This window comes from Mauremys reevesii, unplaced genomic scaffold (assembly GCF_016161935.1).
Source record: "Mauremys reevesii isolate NIE-2019 unplaced genomic scaffold, ASM1616193v1 Contig54, whole genome shotgun sequence".
In the NCBI taxonomy this organism is placed as follows: domain Eukaryota; kingdom Metazoa; phylum Chordata; order Testudines; family Geoemydidae; genus Mauremys; species Mauremys reevesii.
In genome coordinates, this window is record NW_024100867.1 from 61969 (window position 1) to 88243 (window position 26275).

Consider the following 26275-nt stretch of genomic DNA (forward strand, 5'->3'; position numbering starts at 1 on the left):
TAATCATGGTTTATGGTAGTTCGATGGTCCAAATGATGCTCATCAGCCACTGTCATATGTGTGGAGGGGAGGTGTCTTGTTTGGGTTCCAGTGTTTCAAACAAAAGTGTCTCCAATGAGCTTCTCTTGTCACCAAGTGAATTATCACCAATTTATTCTTTCCCGTGCAAATACTGGACCTCAGGTGCTAGCCTAATAAATTCCACATTTTGTTTAAGGTAGTTGTATTTTTTATTACATTAAAACAACAGCTCTGCTGTAGTTAATGTTCAGACCAGCTCCTTGTCCCCCGCTTCCCTCTGTGTGCTTGGCTCTGGGAGCAACTGCCCATCCATGGGAGGCTGACCCTCATCCCTTCCTCCCTTCAAGTGAGCCTGGTACCAGGAGGTTTGCCTGTTGGGGGTGTCTGAGCCTGTTTCTATACGTCACATATGAACCAGGATCTCGGGAAACCCTGCCCTGTAGCTTAGAACAGGCATGCTCAGAGCATGCACCAAGAACACACTCCTGAGATAGGTATGTTTGACACACATCAGAAACTCTCCAGCATTAACGGGGGAAGGAAACACTCACAGAAATGAATGGAGCAGTTCACATGTCTCAGAGCTATTTTTTCAGTCTGTCTTCACCTCCATGGGGTATTCTCTTTCAGCTGAGAACATCTCATGAGATGAATGGGCCACTTACCACCCCTCTGAGCCTTCAACTTTGAGGTGTGAAACCCGCCTTAGGTAGAAATTTGAGAATACACTGTAAATGTCTGGGAAAAGCTTAAGGTAAATGCCCACACAATCTTAACTCCGCCCTCTCTGAGTGATGTCTCAGAATGCCCATAACACACATACTTGCACTCTGCCTTTTCATTGTGCTTGACAGGTGCTGCCTGCCCTTGTCATACACTCAAACACTGAGCCTACTCCCCTGAGAGAATGCCACATCTGTAAAATGTAACAGCCAATTCATACCCTTTTACAATCCCTTCAGACTTGCACACAGGTTAACACCTAAACTTTTACTTTCCTCTACCCACCATTAAATCCACAGACTGCTCTCATATTCCAACTCACTACTGACAATAGCCATAATACCCCAGTATCCTGCTACTGACACAACCTACACAATTCTATACTGGGATAATGCAGATTGAAACTTCATGGTTCACATGCTCCTCCCTCTTTTGAGAATACACACAGAGGCAACTCAGACCCAGATCTCCTCATATCACTGTCACAGCTCTATGATGATACTCCTCATGCTAATCCCTAGATATCCTCATATCACAATCACAGCACTTCCAAGATGCTACAATTTATTCCTCCACCATTCAGTACAGTTACACCTAACACAGTGAAAGCATCTGGAGGGCATGCCCTTAATTCCCAGTGGCTATTGCCAGCTCCAGGGGGCAGAGTTAAGGTTGTATGGGTGTTTACCTTCGCTCTGTATTTCCTGGTTTTCTGAAGTGCGAGAAGGGCATAAGCTGTCACTGAGCAACCTTAACACTGAATTAAACAAGATTTTTGTTATTTAATTATTAGTGTATTACAGTATTGTTTAAGTGCCCCAGCCATGATCAGGGCCTCAGCGTGTTAGGCACTGGACATGTTGTAATGGCAGGTGTCACCAGGGAGTTATGTTATAGTCTTCCAAGTTCTTTTTAGCACATAAGCAAGATTTTAGTTTTGGGGCGATACGTGTTTTGCTTGTTGTATTGGGATTTGCAAGATTTGGCGGAGATGCAGTCCTGGGAAGGAGGGAGCTGTGCAAGCAGCCAGAGAGTTTGCTGACTGCTTTGCGCTCGGATTACTGTCTATTCTGGTGGCAGGTTTTTCCTTGGGAGTTTGATATTGGGATGAGATCCCTGAAAGAGGAGACAGCCCTTTAGGCTGCGTGACCATCCAGTTCCAGACAGACAAAGGGAAGGGGAAGGAAATATTACAATTCACATTTTTCAGATGAAAAATAGAGACCCAAAAAGATGTTATGACTTGCCCGAAGTCGCACAGGTAGTGTATGTTAGAGCCAGTAACTGAACACAGATCTCCCGAGTTCTGATCCAGGGCTTCAACTACACAACTGGACTGTCTTGTGCAGAGACCTGTGATCATTCTTGTGTTTTTCTGTGTGACGGTGTAACCTTTATAGAGATACGTTACATGGCATATGTAGCATGAAACATATTCCAGTTATGTTATATATACACATTCATAAGCATATTTCCAAAAAGCCTTATGGGGTGCACCGTCACACTCAGTTTCAGAAATGTGCTCTGTTAAAATGGAAATCTTTTAGAGATGGAAAGAAGGAGAAGGAAGAACCCAGAAGCAGATCTGAGTAAACAGACTCATTTATTGCAGTACTTGTTCCCCTCAACCCAGTTGTCGAGTAAGCAACGTGGTTAGCTACATTGCATGCTTTTATCTAAGTTAATATGCAAATATATTTATTTGCTATCATACCCCCCAAACCCACCTTACACCCTGAGTCTGTGTGTAACTGCAGCCTGCCAGCCGCACTTGTGTTACCCTCTTCTTCTCACCAGTCTTGGTTATATATCAGAGTGACCTCAACACACCCCCAGTCCCAGATTCCCCCCCAAAATGTATGTTCTGTACTGCCAAACCCTCTTCTGTAGAGTACAAATTATATAAAGTCTGTCATTTATTTCATAGAAATAATATGCCAGTTTACGATTTCAAACACTACAATTTAAACACACTGGATTAGATAAAACAATAAAACAAGTTTATTAACTACAAAGAGATTTTAAGTGAATACAAGGAATGAGACATAAAGGTAAAAAAAATGGTTACAAGAAAAATAAAGATAAAATATTTACTAATGCCAACTTAACAAGCTACATTAGATTGAAATCAAAGATTCCCACCACATGCTTCAGCAGATCACTGACCAAATTGTTAGGTCAGAAACCCTCCACCAATCCAGTGCTACTTCCTTTGTCTTCCAGGTGCCATGAATTCAGTGGGCAGTGAGAGACGTGTATCCCTGTGATGTCTGCCTCTCCTTTTAATAGTCCTGTCTTCCCTTTGAGAAGCGTTTCCAGTTGGGATTTGGAGACAAAACGTCTGTGGGGAAGGATGTGTCCTGCTGCTTTTCCCTCTCTCATTTGACCCTCCTTTATCTCCCCTTCCTGTTTGATGACTGTTTCCTGAATACAAATTCTACAGAGCACACATTCCTGTGTCTGGGGCTGACCTGTTTGCCAACCTCAGTTTGGAACATGTGTTAGTAACACCGTACAGTGGAATCTTATAACTTTACACGTGATGTTGCCACACACATTTTACCAGGACAATAATGACCAGCAAACCATGAGTTCTCAAATGATACCTCACAAGGCATATTTTGGAGAAAGATTATTACAATAGTTTATAAGATGTGGACACAGGTAATCTTGGCACAATTTTGGGTGGTGGGGGTTGTTTTTGTTTAGTTTTTACTCTTTCTTTTCACTAAAGATTGCAATCCAGCTAGTCTTTTCCTCAAATTTATAACTGAGGATTGTCCGCAGAGAGGCTGTCTGATGCATTGAATTCTGTTGTGGGAAATGGCTCTCCCATTTCTAATTGTGTAAAATGGTGTGCCTTGATATGGCATGATTTCAGTTTGTAGACTTCCACACCTATCCCATTTATTATTTCCCCTCCCTGCTCCTGCATTTTCTTTCATTTAATTCCAAAAATAAAATACCAAAATATCATATAAATCTGTCCCCAAATGGCAGGGGTTTCCTCAGACCCTGTACTCTCCGAATAACACTTGAACTAAAAGGGAAACAATCCAAGGGAAGTACATTCTCCATATATGGGACCTCAGCCCTCCACCCCAGAGATAAATTACCATCAGATGGTTTGAGATAAAGGTGAAGGATTTACACAGAACCCCAGAGGGCCCCTCTGATTCCCTCTCTCTTTTCTCAAGTCTCCTCCAGCTCTGATCTCCCACTTATACACGCCCCCTTCATATCCTTTATTTTCTCTATTTTTTAATACAGAACACAGCTACCACAGAGTTTTGCCTACTCCAATTAAACCAACTTAAGACAATTTGCTTTACAGTGTGGAGATAGTTACTGTTCATCTGCTTGTTCTGAATGACTTCCAATAATTCACTTCTGGTTAATATTTAGGGCATGGCTACACTTGCAGATGTAGAGCGCTGTGAGTTAAACCAGCCCTCGGAGACCGCAGCAAGGAAAGCGCTGCCGAGTGTTCACACTGTTAGCTGCAAGCACAGTGGTGTGGCCACATTTGCAGCACTTGCAGCGGCATTGGGAGCAGTGCATTATGGGCAGCTATCCCACAGAGCACCTCTTCCCATTCTGGCATTGCAGCTTGTGGGAAGGTGGCTGAGGTGGAATAGTGGTCACAGCCAGGCTGCTGCCATAGTTTCACATTCCACCAGTGTTTCTGGAGCAGGACCTGCCAACAGGGTCACATGGTCGCCCTCCTCTCAGGAGCTCTTCTTCCCCAAACTTTGGGGATCCCCCTGGTTGTGGGGCTGTTCCCTTCTTTGTCTTCCAATCCCCCCAGCCTTTGGTCCCTGCTCTCAGAGAAAGGTGGGTGTGATGCTGCCAGTGCTGGGCTCTCAGCTGCCTCCCCTCCCCAGGCCTGAGACTCAGAGCTGGGGTCAGAGACAGGAGATGGCTGCGTCCTGCAGGGCAGCAGCAGAGCCAGTGCTGGGGGCGTGGAGGGGCAGGATCTCCCAGCTCCTGCTGCTCTGAGCCTGGCCCAGCTGCCTGGGGAGGGGGCTCCCCCTACAGCCTCCCTGTAGCAATGGGCTGCTCTGATTGGGTCGCACCATTGCGGGTCTGATCAGTGGCAAATCCAATCTGATTGGCTGAGATCTGGGTAGGTGGGACTTAGGGTGCCCAGACGGCTGCCCCTTGAATTCTGGTTGGTCAATGGAAAGGGTGAAGGACGGTGCTGTGTGAGGAAATCTTACCCTAAACCTTAATCCTCATTGGTCAATGGCAGAGGTTTAAAGATTAGGGTGTTTGGGCCATTCACAGTGCTGATTGGTCAAGAGTGAAGTGCAAGGGGTGGAGCTTAGGTAGGAAGTTCCACCCCGCACTGGTTCCTGATTGCAATAGGGTGGGGTTTGGGAGAGTCGGTGGAGCATGTGGATTGGCCAGGGAGGGGGCTGGTGGGCAGGTCCACCTGTTAGAACAGCCCTGATGAGCCCCCTTCACACTGTGATCCCCCTTCTCTGTGTTTCTGTCTCCTGCAGCTTGTGGAAATGTCGTCTCACAGACGCTGCCTGCGGGGATCTTGCCGCTGTTCTCAGAACCAGCCAGAGTCTGACAGACCTCAACCTGGGTGGTAATAAACTGGGAGATGCCGGTGTGAAGCTGCTGTGCGAGGGACTGAAACACCCGAACTGCAAACTGCAGAGACTCTTGTAAGTAACATTTGGCCTCCTCTGTGTAACGTGCTTGACACAGTGAGAGACGGTGGAGAGGAGGAGAAGATTTTTTTTTCTCTCTGTTCCACTCTGATATTTCTCGGGGACTGAGAGTCACCTCGTTACCTCCCAGCCTACAGCCAATGGGGGGTCTTACTAGTAGTACCTGGGTGTCAGCTCCCAGGCATCAGCAGCCTTTCACTCACTCAAGCACTCTCCTCTGGGCTATGCCAGCCCCAGCTTTGCCTTCCAGGCTAACATGAGGGGCACCTTAATCACTGAATCCCTAATTCAGCCTCCTATGATATCCAGCCCCTGACTCTGGCTACTCACAGAATTACCAGTATCTGTGCACCCAATGATGCCGTGTACTCCAGTTTATCAGTGTTACCTTAGCCACTGCTCCTGTACTCCACACAGCACTTGTGAACACTTAGCATAAAAACAAATGTAGGCTTATTTAAGAAAGAATAAAGATTTATTCAGGAAAGAGAGAAGGTGATAGAAACAACTGGTTGTAACGCAAAACAAAATCAAAAGCAAAGCAAAAGCAAAAGCAAAGCAAGAACCTTGATCTACACTTGATGTTACCTGTCCTAAATAATGAACTAGGTTTTCCCCACAAAGTTCAGTCAGTTGCAGAACTAGCTGGTTCCATAAGAACCAGGATCCAAATATTCAGGACAGCTCCCTGAACTCCTAAAGGCTTTCCTTAATAAATACAGAGTGCCTTTGCCTACACTCTCTTATACTGAAAACCATCATTTGTTATGTAACCCTTCTGCCAGGCCGAATTGATAGCAGCAAGGGCCGGGTTCAATACATAGGGGTCCCTTCCCTACAATGTAATGCAAACCAGCTCGAGCCCCCACCCAGTGACCTGGGAAAATCTTACACACACCCCTGGGCGCCTCAAAGAGGCAATATTTCCCCTCTCGCAAGCATAGAGTCTCGGTGTAGCAGAAAATGTTTAATAACATGAGATAAACAACATAGCATTAAATTGGGAAAACACCTCAACTAGGCCATGTCCTTTCCCCTGGGCTTTTGAGTCCAGCAATCCCAAAATCACCCCAAGACTCCAAAGTCCAATACCTCAAATGTCCCAAGAGTCTAGCAACCCAAAAATCACCCACAGTCCCAAAAGTCCTGCAACCCAAAAGTCTCTGTCCTGGGTCAGTGCAGCCCCAGAGTTCAAGAGTCTATCTGCAGGGGTTTTCCCCCTGCCAGCCTGGGTAGAAAGGGGCACCTAACGTGGTCAGGGGCTGACTGCCCTGCCTCTTTGTGGGGTTCTGCTTCTGGCTACCCCACGAACTGCTCAGCTCCGCTCTGCTCCGCTAGCTGCTCTGCTCCACCAGCCGTCCCGTGATCTGCTCCAGTCATCCCTGCAAACTGCTCAGCTCTGCTCGCTCCATGGGCCACTCCAACCATCCCACAAACTGCTCCACTCTGCCAGCTGCTCTGCTCCACCAGCCGTTCTGTGATCTGCTCCAGCTGTCCCCGCAAACTGCTAAACTCCACCAGCTGCTCTGCAATATAGCTTCAGGTTCCCCCACTAGTTGGCACAGCTCTTTAGTGATTTTAGCTCTTAGTGAGTTCAGCTCATAGTAGGGTGAGTCCCAGTGCTGGTGCACCATTAGCCCAAAGTGAGTTCAGCTCAGTAACCTGTAACTTAGATTCTTAAGAGAATCAAAAATCAGCTCTGGTATTCAACAGTGGAGAGAGAAGAAGGTGCAATTACTGCTTCTGGCTCACACAAGGAGCCCACTCCTTTGTCTAGCGAGTGCCACTCAATTGATGGTGAGACTCCCTGTCACAAAGCAGTTTCACAGTTCCTCATCCACACGATCAGGGTGACAACACTCCACTCCTCCCGCCCCAACAACAAAGAAAGTGGGGATCGCACAGCTACCAAAGCAACCATCCCAGGCTGCCGTGGGCTATGCCAGGTAGGGTGGGTGTGCCTATGCAAGCATGATCAGCCCCTGAAATTATTTTCCACACTCGCCATAATTCACCACCAGATGTCAGGGTAGAGCTCATCCTGATTCTACTTAAATCTATATTCATAGCCAGGGTGATCCGCTGCCTACTGTGATGTTCCTTTTCACCTCCTAGTGGTTTTGATCATTTGCCATGGTCTCTGATGGTTTTCCATTGAATGTTCTGGGATGTGGCAAGGGTAGACAACACACTTTCTGTAGATACATTACATGTTAAACTTGACAAATATCCTGTAAGATGTGTTTTTTGTAGTAAGTTTGTCTGGTCTGAGGTAAGATCTGTTTGCAAAGAACAGGGGACTCTTTGCCAAGGGTGCTCTGTGTCACACCAACCCAAATTTATTTTCTCTTTTTACACAGTCTCCAACTCATGCCCAACATGAAACAACAACAAGGCCTTCTGAGAGGGGATCATACTGAACCCTGGCCTGGCCATGGTCAGAGCAAAATGCAAGATCAACCCTCTTGTTGTTTCTGACAAGGGCTTTAGTGAAGAAGTGATCTTGCATTTTGCTCTGACCATGGCCAGGCCAGGGTTCAGTCTGATCCCCTCTCAGAAGGCCTTCTACAGCTGAGTTCTAGCTCCAGCTAACTCTGCTCCAATGCCCTGGAGTCTGAACCTGGGCATCTCCAATGGTATTGTCCCTGTGGAGCACAGTTGAGACTGTCTGCTATAGGCCTTTGGCCTTGGCAGCAACAGCACAACTCTGTAGCATACCTGTAACACTGCACAGCCGCACACAAATGTGTGTACAGCAGTGCACAAGGGATCCCATCACCTCTGGTGTTTAACCTGCACAGAGGAAATACAATCACATATTTTCAACCACCACATCCCTCTGCACTGTTTTAGCACAAGCATTGGCAAAGCAGCTGCAGTCATGCAATGAGTCTTCTCCCAGTGAAGTTCCACACTGCCCCTGCCCGTCCTTCCACAAGCATTTTGATAATTCAGAATCACTGGGCTCAACACAGGGGAATTTAGGGGAAATGTAATGGCCTGTGATGTGCAGGAGGGCAGACTAGATGAGTTAATGATCTCTTGTGGCCTTAAACTCTGTGAAGTGGGTACAGTCACCTGCCAAGCCGCTCACTGGAGTTAGTTGCAAAAACTCATAATTTTGATTAAAAAATGAACGAAGTACTAAGCAAAATACTCCAAACAGATTTTTTTCCATTTATCAGGAAACTGTGCCACTCGTATGCCAGCCCAACAGCAGCTGAGGGGAAACTCAGTAATCTCTGCTTGGCCTATTCTCAAACACCCACTACTCAGATTTACAAAGACACAATGAATGAGAAATACAATGTTATAGTGTTAGAACTTCAAACATGTGTCAACTTACAAAAAATTGCTTGGTGCATTGGGAATTCTTGTGCAAAAATATAAAATGCTACAGCAGGGAAGTGCTGACTAGCGCCTAATTTATGTGCATGAACACAGACAATCCCACAATGTATAATGACTGCCTGTTGAGAGCATCAGCGGCAATTTCCACACTCCTGAGATTTGCTAAAGAGAACACAGAGCACAGTAATGAATTAACATTCTGCAATCCCCCAACCCAACTAAATCCTCTTTTCGGTGGTTCTCCATCACCCACTGAATGCTCCCATCCTTCCAGCCCCAAGGGACTCCACTATAGCAGGTGGAGTAGAACTACAGGTGAGCATTCACTGGGTTGCGTGGAAAACCCCCAAAGATATTCTTCCTTTGGGCCCAGAGCACTCTCCTCTCTAGCTCCTAAAGGAAAACACAGGATAGAGAGAAACTGAGTTTAGCTACTAAACAAACAAAACAGCTGAAAAAAATAACAAAATTTAAACACACAAGCAAACTCTGTCTAAAAAACTAACAAACATGATTGAAGAAATGAATTAGAGGAAAACAAATCCAGCTCCTCACTGCCGTGAGCACCAACCCCCAAAGCTGTCGATACTCTTCATGATCCACTCTGGGCCTCCAGGCCCAGAAACTGTATGGTTGTTGGGGCAGTGGCAGTAAGAGCTGCTGACCCTCTTTCATGGCATCTACAGGTGTGAGGGTATCACTGTTCACAAAACGTGCAGATCCTTGTGCAGTACACAACCGTTTAAAGCAGGCAATGCAGCAAACCAAAAAGAGTGATGAAGTGCACACAGATACTATAACCCGTAGACATTATGCGGCTGCTCCAGGAAGCAGCATGAGGAAATGCAGGGTAGGTGCAACAACCCACAGGCCCTGCAGCATTTACAGAGTGCACTCTTTGTGAATGTACATTGTGTGCACCCAAGATAGAATGGCTAGTGTGGATGCACTGCATCATTGCAGCTTCCAGTACAGTCACACTGATGCAAGTTGCAATGTGGAGTTCTCTAGTGTACACGTTAGAACATAATCTATTTAGGTTCTTGACAATTAGCACAAGGACTTTGAATTTAGTCTAAAAGGGAATGGGAAACCAACTGATTCGGTGGAGTATCAGAGAGAGGGGCTTGCATCGGCCATTGTCACTTAAAAAAGGAACTGCTGTCACCTGAATGTGGTACTTATTTCCGCCCCCAGGCACAGTAACTTGTATCAGTCTAACAATATTCACTGAGGTCTAGCCATTGCTTGGCAACTCTTGTGGTTCAATATTAAAAAGTATTTAAGAGACCAAATAACCAAGCTTAGCTTAGTTTATTAATAAGGGACAAAGCAGTACGATATGAAAAGGAGGCATACATACACTCCTCGTGGGAACAAACTAATGTCTCAGCATGTTCACCTTACACAGAAGTTATGCTTCAAAAATATGCACCCAAGATAGCACAGCATGGATATTGACAAGTTAGAAAGCACTGAATGTGTCACTCGGGACTAAAATTCACCAGTCAGCTTTTTACCTTTTCTTCCTGTATCATGGGGTATCTTTCTCTTTCTTTTAAATACTACATAAAAAGAGCCATGAAGGCACTACCCAGCCTGTACTAGGATGTACAATGGAAGTATCATGCCTTCAATCAGTTTTATATTGCTAATGTCAAAAGCTATGTTTTGCCTTGTAGAGTACATATAATATATAGAGTTATATATTATGATAACCTGACACTTCCATCAGTGGACCCTGTTTTCTGTTGCTTGTAACTTTGCTAACCATAACCGTTTTGACTTACATTTTCCATGCCGGGTGTCTGCTTCAAGCTGGATATTTTTGTGAAATTTCAGCCTAAATGGCTCATCCATTTTCATCCCTATGCTTTGGCGCAGGAATTTAAAATCTGCCCCAATTTTAAAAGTTATAAGCATTTGAAAAATCACTCTTGATGCTTAGTGGAGACTTATTTCAGATTTACAGCTAGAATCTTCAAAGGTCCTTTCTTCACTGAGCATGCTCCACTCTGGAGCTCCAGAGGGTTGAGTCAGCTCTGACTGGGACTGGTGGGGAAATCAGGATTGGATCGGGGGATCCTGACTTCTGTCTTGAGGGGTGGCACTCCCCAGTCAGGAAGGGGTTAAAGAACTCATCTGGGCACATTCACCCCCAACCTGGCACACCTGTGAGACCTATTGCACCTGGAGATGGGTGGCTCCTTGAAAGAGAGGATCACAGCCCAGTGCAGGTTGGCAGGGAACCCGCAGAAGAGATTCTGCTGCCTGAACCCTCTGGAGAGGCAGAGGAACCATCTTTACTCTGCTTTGCTTTTCATTAGAGCCCAGGCGCTCAGCCTGGGCCCCTGATATGCAGAGTGTTAGTAACCCAGCCCTCTTCTCAGAGTCTATTTACCTTTTACCTTGCGAGGAACAGTGGGGTGAGCCCAGACTGTTTTGTGAGTTGCAGGATTATTTGCTTTGCTTTTTTCTGTCTTGGACTGTGGCCATGCCTTAAAGGAGAAGATGCCTCCCAAAGACTGACATCCAGGAGTCCACACCCTGCACTCCAAACCAGTGCTATAGCGACACCTGCAGCTAGAAAAGGGACCTTAGGGATGAGAGAGGTGCCCACCCTCGCCCCACAGGGGTGATCTAGAGGTACAACCTGTCATAGAGTTTGAATAGGAATCAGCAGTTTGCTCAGAAACTTCACACATTCTGCCCAGACAAAGACTTAGCCAAATATTTCCATCTACTTCTCATCTTCAGCCTGGATCACTGTAATTCACTGCACCTAACACTCAGTCTAACACTGCACATGTACCAGCCAATAGAAGAGAACTCTCCACCTCTTCTGTGATTTATGCCACTATGACCACATCAGATCAGTGCTCCGATTCCTCCATTGGCTGACAGTCAGCTTCTGCTTCCAGTTTAATGCCATCATCTTAATCCTCCACAAAACTCCAGAACCAAGCCCAGGACCAGAGATGACTCCCAGCCAGTAGGAGCAGACAGAGAAGCTGCCTCAGCAGAGACCGATTGACAATGATGTCATCAGACTGCCTGCTACAAGTTGTCACTCTAGACATTCCTTCCTTGTGCTGATTGGCTGTTTCTTGCAACCCTGTCCTTTCCCCTCCCCTCACGGTCGGTGCACCTCAGCCTCTTGCCATGCTCCTCTCTTTCCTTCCTTTTCCCCTCCCTTCTTTGTCCCCCTCCATTCCTATCTCATTTCATTTAGCTAATCCCCACCTAGCAACCAGGGCCGGCTCTACTGTTTTCGCCACCCGAAGCAGCGCGCCAAATTGCTGCTGCGGACGGTGGGGGCAGTCTGTGTGCCGTTAGGGTGGCATGCGTGTTTCCACAGCGGCGGCAATTCGGCAGCAGCTTCTGTCTTCAGCCGGAAGACAGAAGCTGTGCCGCCGCAGACAGCTAAATATAGAAGCTGTGGCTGAATTGCCGCCGCCGTGGAAACACGCATGCCACCCTAACGGCACACGGACTGCTCCCGCCGTCCGCAGCAGCAGTTCGGCGCGCTGCTTGGGGGCAGAAACACAGGGACTGCCGCCACTTGCAGATTGCCGCCCCAAGTACCTGCTTGGAATGTTGGTGCCTGGAGCCGGCCCTGCTAGCAACTCCCACCCAAAGCATTAAGGAAAACCCATATGCAAAGACTCACCATCCTTCCCCCAGGGCAAAATAACAAACAATAGGTCACCATTGCAGTATTCATTCTGCTTGTGTGTTCCATCTCTGTCCACTCCCTTTTGTCTGTCTTGTCTAATTACATCATAAACTCTTCAGGGGAGGGACTAGTTACTAGTCTTTACACAATGAGGCCCTGCTCTTGGGTGAGCCCCAGGCGCTGCTGGAGTTACTACATCAGGCCTGCACAACATACGGCCCGCGGAGCCTCACTGTGCGGCCCGCAAGGGGATTCTAAATCCCCCCCACACGGCGCTCTGTGGGCAGCCCAGAGCCCTTTGAATCCCGGCCGCGGCCAGGAAGCAAAGAGCTCTGGGCTGCCGGCAACCGCGGGGAGCCCAGAGCCCTTTGAATCTCAGCCGCGGCTGGGAGTCAGAGGGCTCTGGGCTGCCTGCAGCGGCGGGGAACGTAGAGCCCTTTAAATCCCAGGCATGGCCGGGAATCAAAAGGCTCTGGACTGTCCGCAGCGGCGGGAAGCCCAGAGCCCTTTAAATCCCAGCCGCGGCTGGGAATCAAAAGTCTCTGGGTTGCCCGCAGCCGCGGGGAGCCCAGAGCCCTTTAAATCCCAGCCGCGGCGGGGAATCAAAAGGCTCTGGGTTGCCCGCAGCCGTGGGGAGCCCAGAGCCCTTTAAATCCCAGCCGCGGCTGGGAATCAAAAGTCTCTTGGTTGCCCGCAGCTGCGGGGAGCCCAGAGCCCTTTAAATCTCAGCTGCGGCCGGGAATCAAAAGGCTCTGGGTTGCCCGCAGTGGCGGGGAGCCCAGAGCCCTTTAAATTGCAGCCGCGGTGGGGAATCAAAAGGCTCTGGGTTGCCCGCAGCCGTGGGGAGCCCAGAGCCCTCTCCCTTGACTGCCCCCTGGAACTCCCTACCCCTTTTCCAACCCCCAGCCCCCTTACAGTGCCACTCAGACCAGCATTTCTGGCTCCATGCAGCTCCAGACACATTGCTGCCATGCTCCCCCGTGGAGCCCACAGGCCCCCCCGCAGCACCTGCCTTCCAGATTTGAACACCTCAAAATTCAGGAGTGCTCAAGCTCAGTTTGGGCAGCTGTTACTTCATTTCTCCCAAATCAAATATACTCATCCACTGTAACTTGCTGTAGAAAAAGCAGGATAAAATTGAGCAAGAAATGCTTATTAGCACTGGAATTGCTATTTTCAAAAGCCATTGCCTTTTTGGTTGTTTAAGGAAGACAGTGATATTGCATTGGCAAATTCCCCATAGAAAGAAAGAGTGGAACAAAAGAATAATAAAGGCACCTCAACTTTTCCTCATTTATGGACGACAGTCTTATAATATGCATCCAGATATCTTCCAATCACACAAGCTGAAAATTGTTCCAGTTTACTGTAGCTCTGTAACCATATGGGAAGCAATCCTGTCTGTGTTTTGTGCACATCCAAAATTCCTACTGAAGGACCTGCTCGGGGAGCGTTCCCCGTGACCCCGGGTTGGGGAGGCCGTCGGTGGGTGGGGGGGAGGCACTGGTGGGGGGGAGCCCAGGGCTGGGGCAGCAGCAGGGTGGGGAGGGCACTGGTGGGGAGGAAGGGAAGCCCAGCGCTGGGGCGGCAGGGGTGTGGGTCAGTGGGGAGAGCCCAGGATGGGGGCAGCAGGGGGGTTCAGGGGGGAGCCCAGGGCTGGGACGGGGGGCAGCCAAATTTTTTTTTGCTTGGGGCAGCAAAAAACCTAGAGCCGACCCTGCCGGGTTCCCCCAGCCGCCGGAGCCCCAGGCCCTTTAATTTGACCCTGAGGGCTCCCAGCCACCTCTTCAGCTGGGAGCCCCCAGTTGATTTAAAATAAAGTATCACCTCCCCACCCCCAACCTTCCTTTTTGGCCCACAGCTGTTTTGGTGGGGCGGCGCTGGGGAAGGAGGGTTTGTTTCTGCAGGGCTGGACGGCCCTGGGGCGGGGTGTTTCTGCGGGACCGGGAGGTTTCGGCCCTCGGCTGTTTTCTTTGGAGGAATGTGGCCCTCGCCGCTTTACGAGTTGTGCAGGCCTGTACTACATTATATTATTACATCATTCCTGTGCCGAAGTTGGAATACAGGGTGTAAACCAGTCTCTTCCATTCCCCTCTGTCCTTTGCTGCTGCTTCCATTTGCTCTAAGGTGTTGAGATGGACTATTCTGCCCTCCCTGCTAAAGCTTCTACTCAAGGTTTCACTTGGGCACCCTTGTTTTCTCACAGAATTCGATTTCCATTTGATGACTTCATGTGGGAGTCTGTGTTGGCCTCTGGAGTATATGCCCCAAATATGTTCAGTGTGCCCTCAGATTGCATTGAAAATGGGCTGCTCATTGGTGATTTCTCAGATCTTTTTGTTAAGGATGACATCTTCCCAACCAATGCCAAGAATCTTTGTGGGCACTTATTTTCAAAGGCATCTAGTTTTCTGAGTAAAGCTTTGTAGCTCTCCAGCTCTAGCAGTTATCCTAACACCGAGATTATGTTTGAATTGAAGATTCTTGGTTTTGTTCTGGTGCTGAATATCTTTGGTTTCTATACATTGCTGTGTTTAGTAAATGCCTTTCCTATACTATTCCTTTACAATTGCATTTGCTCCAAACCGTCAGACAGTGAGAAATACCTACAAGATCTTTATCAAGCATTTCTAAAACTACAATACCCGCCTGGGAAAGTGAGGAAACAGATTGACAGAGCAAGATGGATACCCAGAACTCACCTACTGCAGGACAGGCCCAACAAGAAAAATAACAGAACACCACTGGCCATCACCTACAGCCCACAGCTAAAACTACTCCAAAGCATCAACAAAAATCTACAACCTATCTTGGAAAACAGTCCCTCACTCTCAGAGACCCTGGGAGGCAGGCCAGTCCTCGCTTACAGACAGCCCCCCAACCTGAAGCACATACTCACCAGCAACTACACACCACACCACAGAAACACTAACCCAGGAACCAATCCCTGTAATGAACATCATTGCCTACTCTGTCCCCATATCTACTCTAGTGACACCATCACAGGGCCAAACCACATCAGCCATAGCATCAGGGGCTTATTCACCTACACATCTACTAATGTGATATATGCCATCATGTGCCAGCAATGTCCCCTCTGCCATGTACGTTGGCCAAACCGGACAGTCTCTATGTAAAAAAAATAACTGGACACAAATCAGACATCAGGAATGGTAACATACAAAAGACAGTAGGAGAAAACTTCAATCTTCCTAGACAGTCAATAACAGATTTAAAAGTAGCTGTCCTTCAACAAAAAGATGTCAAAAACAGACTTCAAAGAGAAACTGCAAAGCTACAATTCATTTGCAAACTTAACACCATTAATTTGGGCTTCAATAGGGACTGGGAGTGGCATACTCACTACAAAAGCAATTTTCCCTCTCTTGGTATTGACACCTCCTCACCAATTATTGTGAGTGGACCTCATCCACACTGACTGAACTGGCCTTGTCAACACTGGTTCTCCACTTGTAAGATAATTCCCTTCTCTTCATGTGCTAGTATATTTATGCCTGTATATGTAAATTTCACTCCATGCATCTGAAGAAGTGGGTTTTTACCCACAAAAACTTATGCCAAAATAAATATGTTAGTCTTTTAGGTGCCATCAGGACTCCTCATGGTTTTTGTGGATAGAGGCTAACCCGGCTACCCCTCTGATACTTTCCTATACTTGATGTCACTTCCTTCTGGAGGTATCTGATGGTCAATATGGTGCTTCTGAGATAAAAAAGTAGAACAATTTGTCTTATAATTTTGCATTCTAATGTGCTGTTGCTGCATGACATCTGGGGTTCAAGGATGTTTGCTTTAGCATAATTAACTCTGCTTAGCCTGCTATTTTCCCCCAGTTCTCTGACTTTGTAAATTTTCAGGGCTCTTGCTTAGTAACGCAGTACCATTAGCTAAGTCTCGGTCTTCCTGGCATTTTCTGTCTACCTATGCTATACTGGTATTTGTGTTACTAATACACTTCTGCATTGCTGCGTCTTGTGTCTGTGTGTGTCAGTCCCAAGCCCAGATAAAGCGGGGAGTGTTGAGTGCAAGGCTAAACACGTAGTCTTGTAAAAACACCTCACCAGTTATAGAAACAGAACCAGGCTACCATTCCTGTAAACATGAACACTGCTGCCCCTTTATGCTTCAAGGAGGCATCTAATGAAAGCCAGTCTCTGGAAGCCAAGGCCCTGAAAAGTTGGATGCTGAAAGCAAGCAGACACTTCAGGGCTGGTTACTGGTATGTGAGAACAATATTTCATACATCAACGATCTTACAGATCATGAGAGTTATGGACAACTACAGACTTGAAATCCTGGGCATCGGTGAGAGCAGACTGAGAGATGTGGATAAGAAGTGCTTCAAGCAAGAGAAGAAACATCTGATTTACTCAGGGTGTAGTGACAACAAGCACTCAGAGGGAGTAGTTCTCATGATGACAGATTCTGCAGAAAAATCACTCATCAACTGGGAAGCTACTAACCAGCGCATCATTGACGCCAGAATCCAAACCAGATTCCTAAAGTTGTCAGTTATACAGTGCTGTGCTTCAATGGAGGAACAGAGCAATGAGGATAAATATGAGTTCTACTACCGTAATACAAACAACAACAATAATAATAATTAATAATACGGCTCTAACCCCAGATTGCTGGGTTTCTCTGGGACACTGCCATTCACAAAGCGTAGGACCAAAGATATGAGAGCTGAGAATGAAGCACTCTCGACCTCATCAGAGCCATCTCTGTTCTTTGTCTAGACCTAAACCCAGCTGGATATTGCAATGGACTGGTGAAGCTGGATGTAGTTATTCAGTAGTTTCCTAATCAGATTGCTAGAAGGAATGTTATGCCATTGTGTACGCTCTGGAGAAGATATGCCCATATGTTTGAGGGCAGCATTTCCACCTGTAGACCAGTCATGCTGCGCTGAAGTGACTTCATACAGTCAAGGAGAATAACAAGAAACTTCTTCGGTGGATTTTAGCTCTCCAAGGTTTTGATTTTGAAATTCATCACATTTCAGGAGCTTCTAACAAAGTGGCTGATGCACTCTCCCATGAAAGTTGCCCAGAATCAGCTGGGTAAAAATGTCCCTGTATTCTAAGTCATTTTAGCCCTTGAAATGTGGACAATACTGTCTAATCTTCATGTAATTGGTAGTAAAATTAAAGGTGAGTGTGTCTTATTAATTCTGTTTTCTCCTAGAGCTCCAGGAAGAAATCAGAGGTGTGAACCAGGCTCTCCAGCACCGTCTGTGATTTGGGAGGCATGTCATGAATATAGGAGGAAGGGTAGCAACCTTTATGTATGCCAGCCCATTCTGTAGCATAAAATCCCTCCTTGGCAGCTGTACTGGATTGCCTTACGTGTAAGGGGTTAAGCAGTTCAAATGACCTAGCTGGCACCTGACCAGAAGGACAATGATTAAAGAAGATGCTTTCAAATCGGTGGGGAAGGATTTGTTTTGTTGTTCTGTGGGTTGTTCTCCCTCTGGACGGAGGGAAATGCCAGCAGGTAAACTGTCTCCTAAAACCATACCTGGAATAATCCATCTAAAACCACAGGAACTGTGAGTAGGGCAAGGAAATGTGTTTGGTTATCTCTTGTTTTGGCTTGTGAATTTCCCTATGGTAGAGAGGTAGTTTAATTCCTGTTTTTGTAACTGTGAAGCTGACCGCAGAGGGGAATCCTCTGTGTTTTAAATCTTTTTGTTACCCTGTAAAAGTTACCTTCCATCCTGATTTTGCAGGTGTGATTCTTTTACTTTTTTTTTTTATAAAAAAATGTTTTTCTTTTAAGAACCGGATTGGTGCCAGATCCAGGCACCGGCCAAGCAAGCTCGTGCTTGGGGCAGCAGATTCTAAGGGGCGGCATTCTGTCCAAGCCTAGGGTGGCATGGCCACCATTTTTTTTTCTTTTTTTTCTTGTTTGCTGCTCTGGCTGCCCTGTAGGGGGTGACGGCGCAGAGGAGGGGAGTGCCCCGCTGGGAGCTGGCTGGGCGCTCTGTCTGCCCCAGCCGGTGCCAGATCTGCAGGAAGCCCAGCAGCCCGTGTCCTTCCCTCCCCGCCGACCGGAGCGGCGTGGAGCCTTCCTGGCAGGCAGCACGGTGGGAGGAGCCGAGTGGTGAGTGCCCTGGCTGAAGGAAGGCCTGGCCACCCCCCTTCTCTCTCTCCCCCCCGCTACCTCCCCCTCCCCCCTGCTAGCCGGAGGCACACTCCACTGCCCATGTCTGCAACCAGGGAGTCCTGCTAGCTGAAAGTTTGCACCCTGGCTCCGGCCATCCCGCAGGTTGTTGTTGTTGGTGGGTTTTTTGGTGCTTCACCGCGCCAGCCACCCCACAGGGTTTTTATTTATTTATTTGTTTGTTTTTTGCTTGGGGGCGGGGGCAAAAAGCCAGAAGACAAAGGGTCTGGTTGTGCTCACATTGCTGAAACAACTGGTTGGTATTTTATTCTCAAGCCCCCCCCCCAAAAAATGGGGGTAAAGGAGCCTTGGGGGATATATTAGTGGGATAGGGATTCCAAGTGACCCTTCCCTGAATTTTTGTGTAAATCACTTGGTGTTGGCAGCAATAGCAGTCCAAGGACATGGAGGGAATTTGCCTTGGAGAAGTTTTAACCTAAGCTGGTAGAATATAAGCATAGAGGGTCTTTCATGTGTAACCTAGAGTTTGGGGTGGGGGTTACCCTGACAGAGTTCAAGACTAAAAACAAATATTTAAGTTTGTGCAAAGGGGGATTTTTTAGCTTACTTTATAAAATATTTGCATGAGAGGATCTTGTTTCATCAACTTTGACTGGAAGCCAAACACTCTGGCCATCGAGCTATCAAATTTGGTGCTTGTACAGAAACTCTTCCACAATTTTAGGTCCACTTTACCAGTTAATGGGCTCCCTGCATCTCACTGTTCACCACCAGAGTACAGCACTGATTTGGTCAGCAGAACCTCCATATGCTTCTCCTTTAATCATGATTTGTGGCCCAGCAGTTTGATGGTCCAAATGATGCTCATCAGCTACTGTCACATGTGTGTGTATCGGGCGGGAAGGGGGGGGGAAACTGTCTTGTTTGGGTTCCAGTGTTTCAACCAGAAATGTCTCCAATGAGCTTCTCTTGTCACCAAGTACACTATTGCCAATTTATTCTTCGCTGTGCCAGCACTGGACCTCAGGTGCTAGCTGAATAAATTCCACGTTTTGTTTAGGTTTGTTGTATTTTATACTACAGTGAAGTGACAGGTCTGATATAGTTAATGTTCAGATCAGCTCCCTGTTTAAACTCGATGCCTGCGAGGTCTAAAATCTACAGTCACTCAGATTGTCTTGAATTTGATGTGCCTCATGGGTGCAAGGGGTTCTGTTTGTGACCAAAACTTGAGGTTCCTGCAATACAGCATCCCCCCTCCCAAGCTTTTCTTAAAGTTGACAAATTCTGGAAACCTATTTATGCTCATAGATAAAGGTCAGTCCAGGGCTCAGCTCACCACAACAGGGTCTCAAATGGTCAAGGGTTTCCCAACAGAGGGCCTGGTACCCACAAGCACTTTGGAGGAAATCAAATTGAAACATTTCTGGAGAAAGAGTTTGCCTCTCCAGTTAGGCACTTTAGAAGTCTTGCACACCTATTTATGTTCCTAGTGGATTAAACTGAGCATGTGCAGAGACAGAGGCTACTATCTGGAAAGTCATCTATCCCAGCACCTGGGTGGCTCTGTGGATGTGTTATGGTAATTGCAGCAGCGTATCACCCCGGCACTGTCAATTCAAATCCAATCTGGGGCAGAAATCTGAGGTAAAAGAAGCAGGTATATTGCTGCAATGTGCCTCTGTTAGAGGGGGACTTTTAATTTGGGGGGAAACAGAATCTGAGTATAGCAGAAGGTGCTGAAACTATTGTGTGAAAAAAAGCCACACACGCAAATTCTCACTGGGAGAGGACGTGATTGGCGTAAAAGAGTAGGTGGGAAGAGGGGTTGAGGCTCAGGTAATGGGGGTCTAGGGGCACAGAGGGAGAATGGTTTGTGTGTGCCATGATCTGGGTTTCCCCCAATCCATGTACAGGGGTGTGACCTCCCCCTCCCCTGCTCCCCCCATGTGAGCCAGCTTCAGGGTGGGGTTTGCTTTTCCAGGGGCTCTCAGCCCCTCTCCCTATTCCTTATATGACTGGGAGTCCCTTGTTCCCCTGGTGGTGTCTGAACTCTTCTCCATGCTCCTGTGTAAGTATGAGGCCCCATCACTGCCCCCTCATGTGAGCCAGGTTCTGGATGGGACTTTCCTTTCTGGGGTATCTGAGCCCCTCTCCCTAACCCCTCCATGTAATCTGGAAATCACTTCCCCTTTGGTGGTGTCTGAGCCCCACTCCCTGTCCCTGCCTCCCCGTGTGTGCTTGGCTCTGGGAGCCCCTGTCCATCTATGAGAGTCTGACCCTCATCCGTGCCCCCCTCCCTCAAATGAGGCGGGTGCCAGGGGACTTGCCTGTGGGGGTATCTGAACCTGTTTCCTTATCCCGCATGTGAGCCAGGATCTCAGGAAACCCTGCCCTCTAACTTAGAACAGGCATGCTCAGAGTATGCACCAAGAAAACACTCCTGAGACAAGTACGTTTGACACACATCAGAAACTCTCCAGCAACGAGGGGGAAGGGAACACCCACATAAATGAATGGAGCAATTCACGTGTCTCAGAGCTATTTTTTCAGGCTGTCTTAATCTCCATGAGATATTCTCTTTCAGCTGAGAACATCTCATTGAGATTAATGGACCGCTACCACCCCTCTGAGCCTTCAACTGAGGTGTGAAACTCGCCCTGGGTACAACTCTGAGAATGCACTGTAAATATCTGGGGAAAAAAATAAATTAAGGTAAATGCCCATAGACCCTTAACTCTGCCCTCTCTGAGTGATGTCTCAGAATGCCCATAACACACACACTTGCACTCTGCCTTTTCATTGTGATGGACAGGTGCTGCCTGCCCTTGTCCTGCACTCAAACACTGAGCCTATTCCCCGGAGAGAATGCCACAGTTGTAAAATTTAACAACCACTTCATACCCTTTACAATCCCTTCAGACCTGCTCACAGGTTAACACCTAAAACTATACTCTCCCCTACCCATCATTAAATCCACAGACTGCTCTCATATTCCACCTCACTACTGGCAATATCCATAGCACCCAGTGCCCTGCCACTGACACAACCTCCAGAATTCTACACTGGAATGATGCCGGCTGAAACCTCATGGTTCACATGCTCCTCTTTCTTTTCAAAATACACATGAGGAGATGCAGACCCAGGTCTTGTCATGTCAATTCGGAAGAGGATCGGGATATTCTCCAGGGAGATTTAGATGACCTTGTAAACTGGAGTATTAGTAACAAGATGAAATTCAATAGTGAGAAGTGTAAGGTTATGTATTTAGGGATATCTAACAAGAACTTTAGTTATAAGCTGGGGACGCACCAGTTGGAAGTAACGGAGGAGGAGAAGGACCTAGGAGTCCTGGTTGATCGCAAGATGACTATGAGTAGGCAATGTGATGTGGCCGTTAAAAAAGCTAATGCGGTCTTGGGTTGCATTAGGCGAGGTATTTCTAGTAGGGATAAGGAGGTGCTAGTCCCGTTATATAAGGCGTTGGTGAGACCTCATTTGGAGTATTGTGTGCAGTTTTGGTCTCCCATGTTTAAGAAGGATGAATTCAAACTAGAACAGGTACAAAGAAGGGCCACTAGAATGATCCGAGGAATGGAAGGCCTTTCGTATGAAAGGAGACTTGAGGAGCTCGGTTTGTTTTCCTTAACCAAAAGAAGGATAAGAGGAGATATGATTACACTCTTTAAATATATCAGAGGGATAAATACCAGGAAGGAGAAGAATTATTTCAGCTCAGTGCTAATGTGGACACGAGGAATGACGGATATAAACTGTCAGTCAGGAAATTCAGGCTTGAAATTAGGCGAAGGTTTCTAACCATCAGGGAGTGCAATACTGGAACAGTCTACCGAGGAAGCAGTGGGGGCGAAGGACCTCCATGACTTTAAGATTAAGCTAGATAAGTTTATGGAGGGGATGGTATGATAGGATAACGGGCTTAGTCAATAGGTCAATTATGTGCCTGGTATGATATAACCTTTTCCAGAGGGTTTGGCTGGAGAGTCTTGCCCGCATGCTCGGGGTTCAGCTGACCGCCATATTTGGGGTCGGGAAGGAATTTTCCTCCAGGGAAGATTGGCAATGGCCCTGGAGGTTTTTCGCCTTCCTCCGAAGCATGGGGCAGGGGTCACTTGCTAAGGAGTGGGTGGATCGGCTTATGTGGCCTGCATCTTGCAGGAGGTCAGACTAGATGATCATAATGGTCCCTTCTGATCTTGAATTCTATGATTCTATGTCCCTGTCACAGCTCTATGATGCTCCTCAGATTAATCCCTAGATCTCCTCATATCACAATCATAGCTCTTCCCAGCTGCTTCAGCTTATTCCGCCACTATTCAGTACAGTTACACCTAAAACAGCGAATGCATCTGGAGGGCATGCACTTATTTCCAATGGCTATTGCCTTCACTCTGTATTTCCTGGTTTTCTGAAGTGTGAGAAGGGCATAAGCTATCATCGGGCAACCTTAACTCTGAATTAAACAAGATTTTTCATTTAATTAGTTTATTACTGATTACCCCAGCCACGACCAGGACCTCAGTGTGTTAAGCACTGAACATGTTGCAATGTCAGATGTCATCAGGTGGTTCTGGTCCTTTCACAGTGCTGACTGGTCAAGAGTCAAGTGTAAGGGGTGGGACTCAAGCAGGAAGTCCAACCTCACACTAATTCCTCATTGAAATAGGGTGGGGGTTGGGACAGGCAGGGGAGCAGGCCTTCTAGTTCATTCTGCACGTGGATTGGTCAGGGAGAGGGGCTGGTGGGTGGGGCCACCTAACAGAACAGCTGTGATGAGCCCTGTTCACACTGTGATCCCCCTTCTCTGGGTTTCTCCTGCAGAATGTGGAGCTGCGGTGTCACAGACGCTGCCTGTGGGGATCTTGCCGCTGTTTTCAGAACCAGCCAGAGCCTGACAGAGCTGGACCTGGGTGCTCATTATTCTCTGGGAGATGCCGGAGTGCAGCTGCTGTGCGAGGGACTGAAACACCCGAACTGCAAACTGGAGAGACTGAAGTAAGTAACATTTGGCCTCCTCTGTGTATTTACAGATGTCCTCTGTGTAAAGTGCTTGACACAGTGAGAGATGGTGGAGGGGAGGAAAAGTTTTTTTTTCTCTCTGCTCCACTTTGATGTTTCTCGGGGATGGAGTCACCTTATTACCCCCTGCCTACAGCCCATGAGGGGTCTTACTAGTAGTACCTGGGTGTCAGCTCCCTGATACCACCAGCCTTTCACTCACTCAAGCAGTCTCCTCTGGGCTTATGCCAGACCCAGCTTTAACTCGCAGCCCGACAAGAGGGGCACCCTAATCACTGAATCCCTGATTCATTGTCCTGTAATATCCAACCCCTGACTCTGGCTACTCACAGAAGTACCAGAATCTCTGCACTCAAAGGGTGTGTCTACACTACGAAATTAGGTCGAACTTATAGAAGTCGATTTTTTAGTAAGCGATTTTATACAGTCGATTGTGTGTGTCCCCACTAAGCACATTAAGTTGGCGGAGTGCATCCACAGTACTGAGGCTAGTGTCGACTTTCGGAGCGTTGCACTGTGGATAGCTATCCCACAGTTCCCGCAGTCTCCACCGCCCATTGGAATTCTGGGTTGAGCTCCCAATGCCTGATGGGGCAAAAACATTGTCTCGGGTGGTTTTGGGTACATGTCATCAGTCACCCCTCCCTACATGAAAGCAATGGCAGGCAATCGTTTCGTGCCTTTTTTTCGTGCGAATGTCATACTGCTTTAAGCAGACAGTGCAGTAGGACTGCTAACGGTCGTCATCAACGGACTGCTTCCACTGCCACTCTGCTCTCCTGCTCTGGCTGCAGATGCTGCAATAGGCTGGAAAAATTAGTCTTCCAACCACCACTTCCACTGCCACTCTCCTGGTGGTCTCAGAGGTCCTCTATATGACCATCGTCATCCGCCACTTCCACTGCAATTGTGCTCTCCTGCTCTTGGCTCTCCATACTACAGCAATCGTGCAGCCCACTCAGCTCAACTAACGGACACAGGCTGTTGCGTCCTGGCAGCGGACAGTGCAGTAAGTCTGCAAAACTGGTCTTCCAACCATCACTTCCGCTGCCACTCTGCTCTCCTGCTCTCCTGCAGACGCCATACCACGGCAAGCATGGAGCCCGCTCAGATCACCGCGGCTGTTATGAGCATTGTAAACACCTTACACTTTATCCTGCAGTATATACAGAACCAGAACCTGCAAAAGCAGGCAAGGAGGCGACGGCAGTGCAGTGACGAGAGTGATGAGGGCATGGACAAAGACTTCTCTCAAAGCACGGGCCCCGGCAATTTGGACATCCTGGTGGCAATGGGACAGGCTCATGCTGTGGAACGCTGATTCTGGGCCTGGGAAACAAGCACAGACTGGTGGGACCACATAGTGTTGCAGGTCTGGGACGATTCCCAGTGGCTGCGAGACTTTTGCATGTGTAAGGACACTTTCATGGAACTTTGTGACTTGCTTTCCCCTGCCCTGAAGTGCAAGAATACCAAGATGAGAGCAGCCCTCAGAGTTTACAAATAAGTGGCGATAGCCCTCTGGAAGCTTGTAACACCATACAGCTACCGGTCGGTCTGGAATCAAGTTGTAGTGGGCAAATCTATACTGGGGGCTGCTGTGATCCAAGTAGCCAAAGGAATCAAAGTGCTGCTGCTATCATTGTGCAGGTCATTGTGGATGGCTTTGCTACAATGCGATTTTCTAACTGTGGTGGGGCGATAGATGAAACCCATATCCCTAACAGTCTCAGGGTCTCCCCTCCCTGGGGAACCCCCACCCCCTATCCCTACCTCACCTCAGTCATAGGCTACTGCCGGTCACCAACTACCCCCCATGCTCTGGGGCAGACTGCAGTGTCAGCCACTCATCATAGGCAAGGTTGGGTCTGGACCTGCTGCCTCTCTCTGCAACCCAGTGTCTCTATGGGGCGTTGGACAAGGCCCTGCAGCCTGGGGAGTTGCCAGCCTGGAGCTCCCCAGCCACTCTGGCTTTTCCCCAGCCCTGCTTCACTCTAGGCACCCTAGCAGCCAGGCCCTTCTCTCTCTGAAGGCAGAGAGAGACTGTCTGTGCTCCTGGCTCAAAGGCTTTTTATAAGGCCGGCTGTGGTTTGTTTGGGGCATGGCTCCCAGCTGTGCCTACTTCCTCAATCAGCCTGGGAGCTGCTTGCTCCAGCCACAGCCCTCTGCTGGACTATTCTAAGCCCCTCAGGGCAGGAGCCGGTGACCACCCAGCTACACACACCCCACCTCAAGATCCTCTCCACTGGGGGTTGTTCTACCAGCCCAGTTTTCCCCACAGCTGGGCCTGCAGGACATCCCATTCCTGCTGCAGGTGCTCCAGCAAGAGGAGCAACCAGACACTCTCCAGAGAGTTTGGGTGCCCACTGTAGCCTCCTTAGTTCCCAGGTGGGTTTCCCTTTCTAGTTTGGTCTCCATCGTGGCCTGTCTCGCTCCTGTGTGGATTCCACATGCAGGGCTGAACAACAGAATTTGGTTTGCAGGCAACCATGGTAAGCCACAGTCTTTTGGCTTCTTTAGCCATCATAACATATGAGAATGGTTTCAAACCGCAGCATCCTCATTTCCCTTACCAAGCACCTATTGGATTGGCCATTTAAAACGGGTTGGCCATTTAAAAGAAGAGGCTGCAGTT

At 47.9% G+C, this 26275-nt stretch overlaps 1 protein-coding gene across 1 annotated transcript in view; it reads left to right on the forward strand.

The window, feature by feature from the left end:
• The window catches only part of LOC120394388 (NACHT, LRR and PYD domains-containing protein 12-like), a 128245-nt gene that overhangs the window by 17585 nt on the left and 84385 nt on the right, over positions 1-26275 (forward strand). The window contains exons 3-4 of the mRNA XM_039518626.1: positions 5250-5420; positions 23443-23616. Coding sequence (XP_039374560.1) covers positions 5250-5420; positions 23443-23616 — 345 coding nt within the window. The remainder of the gene's footprint in view (positions 1-5249; positions 5421-23442; positions 23617-26275) is intronic.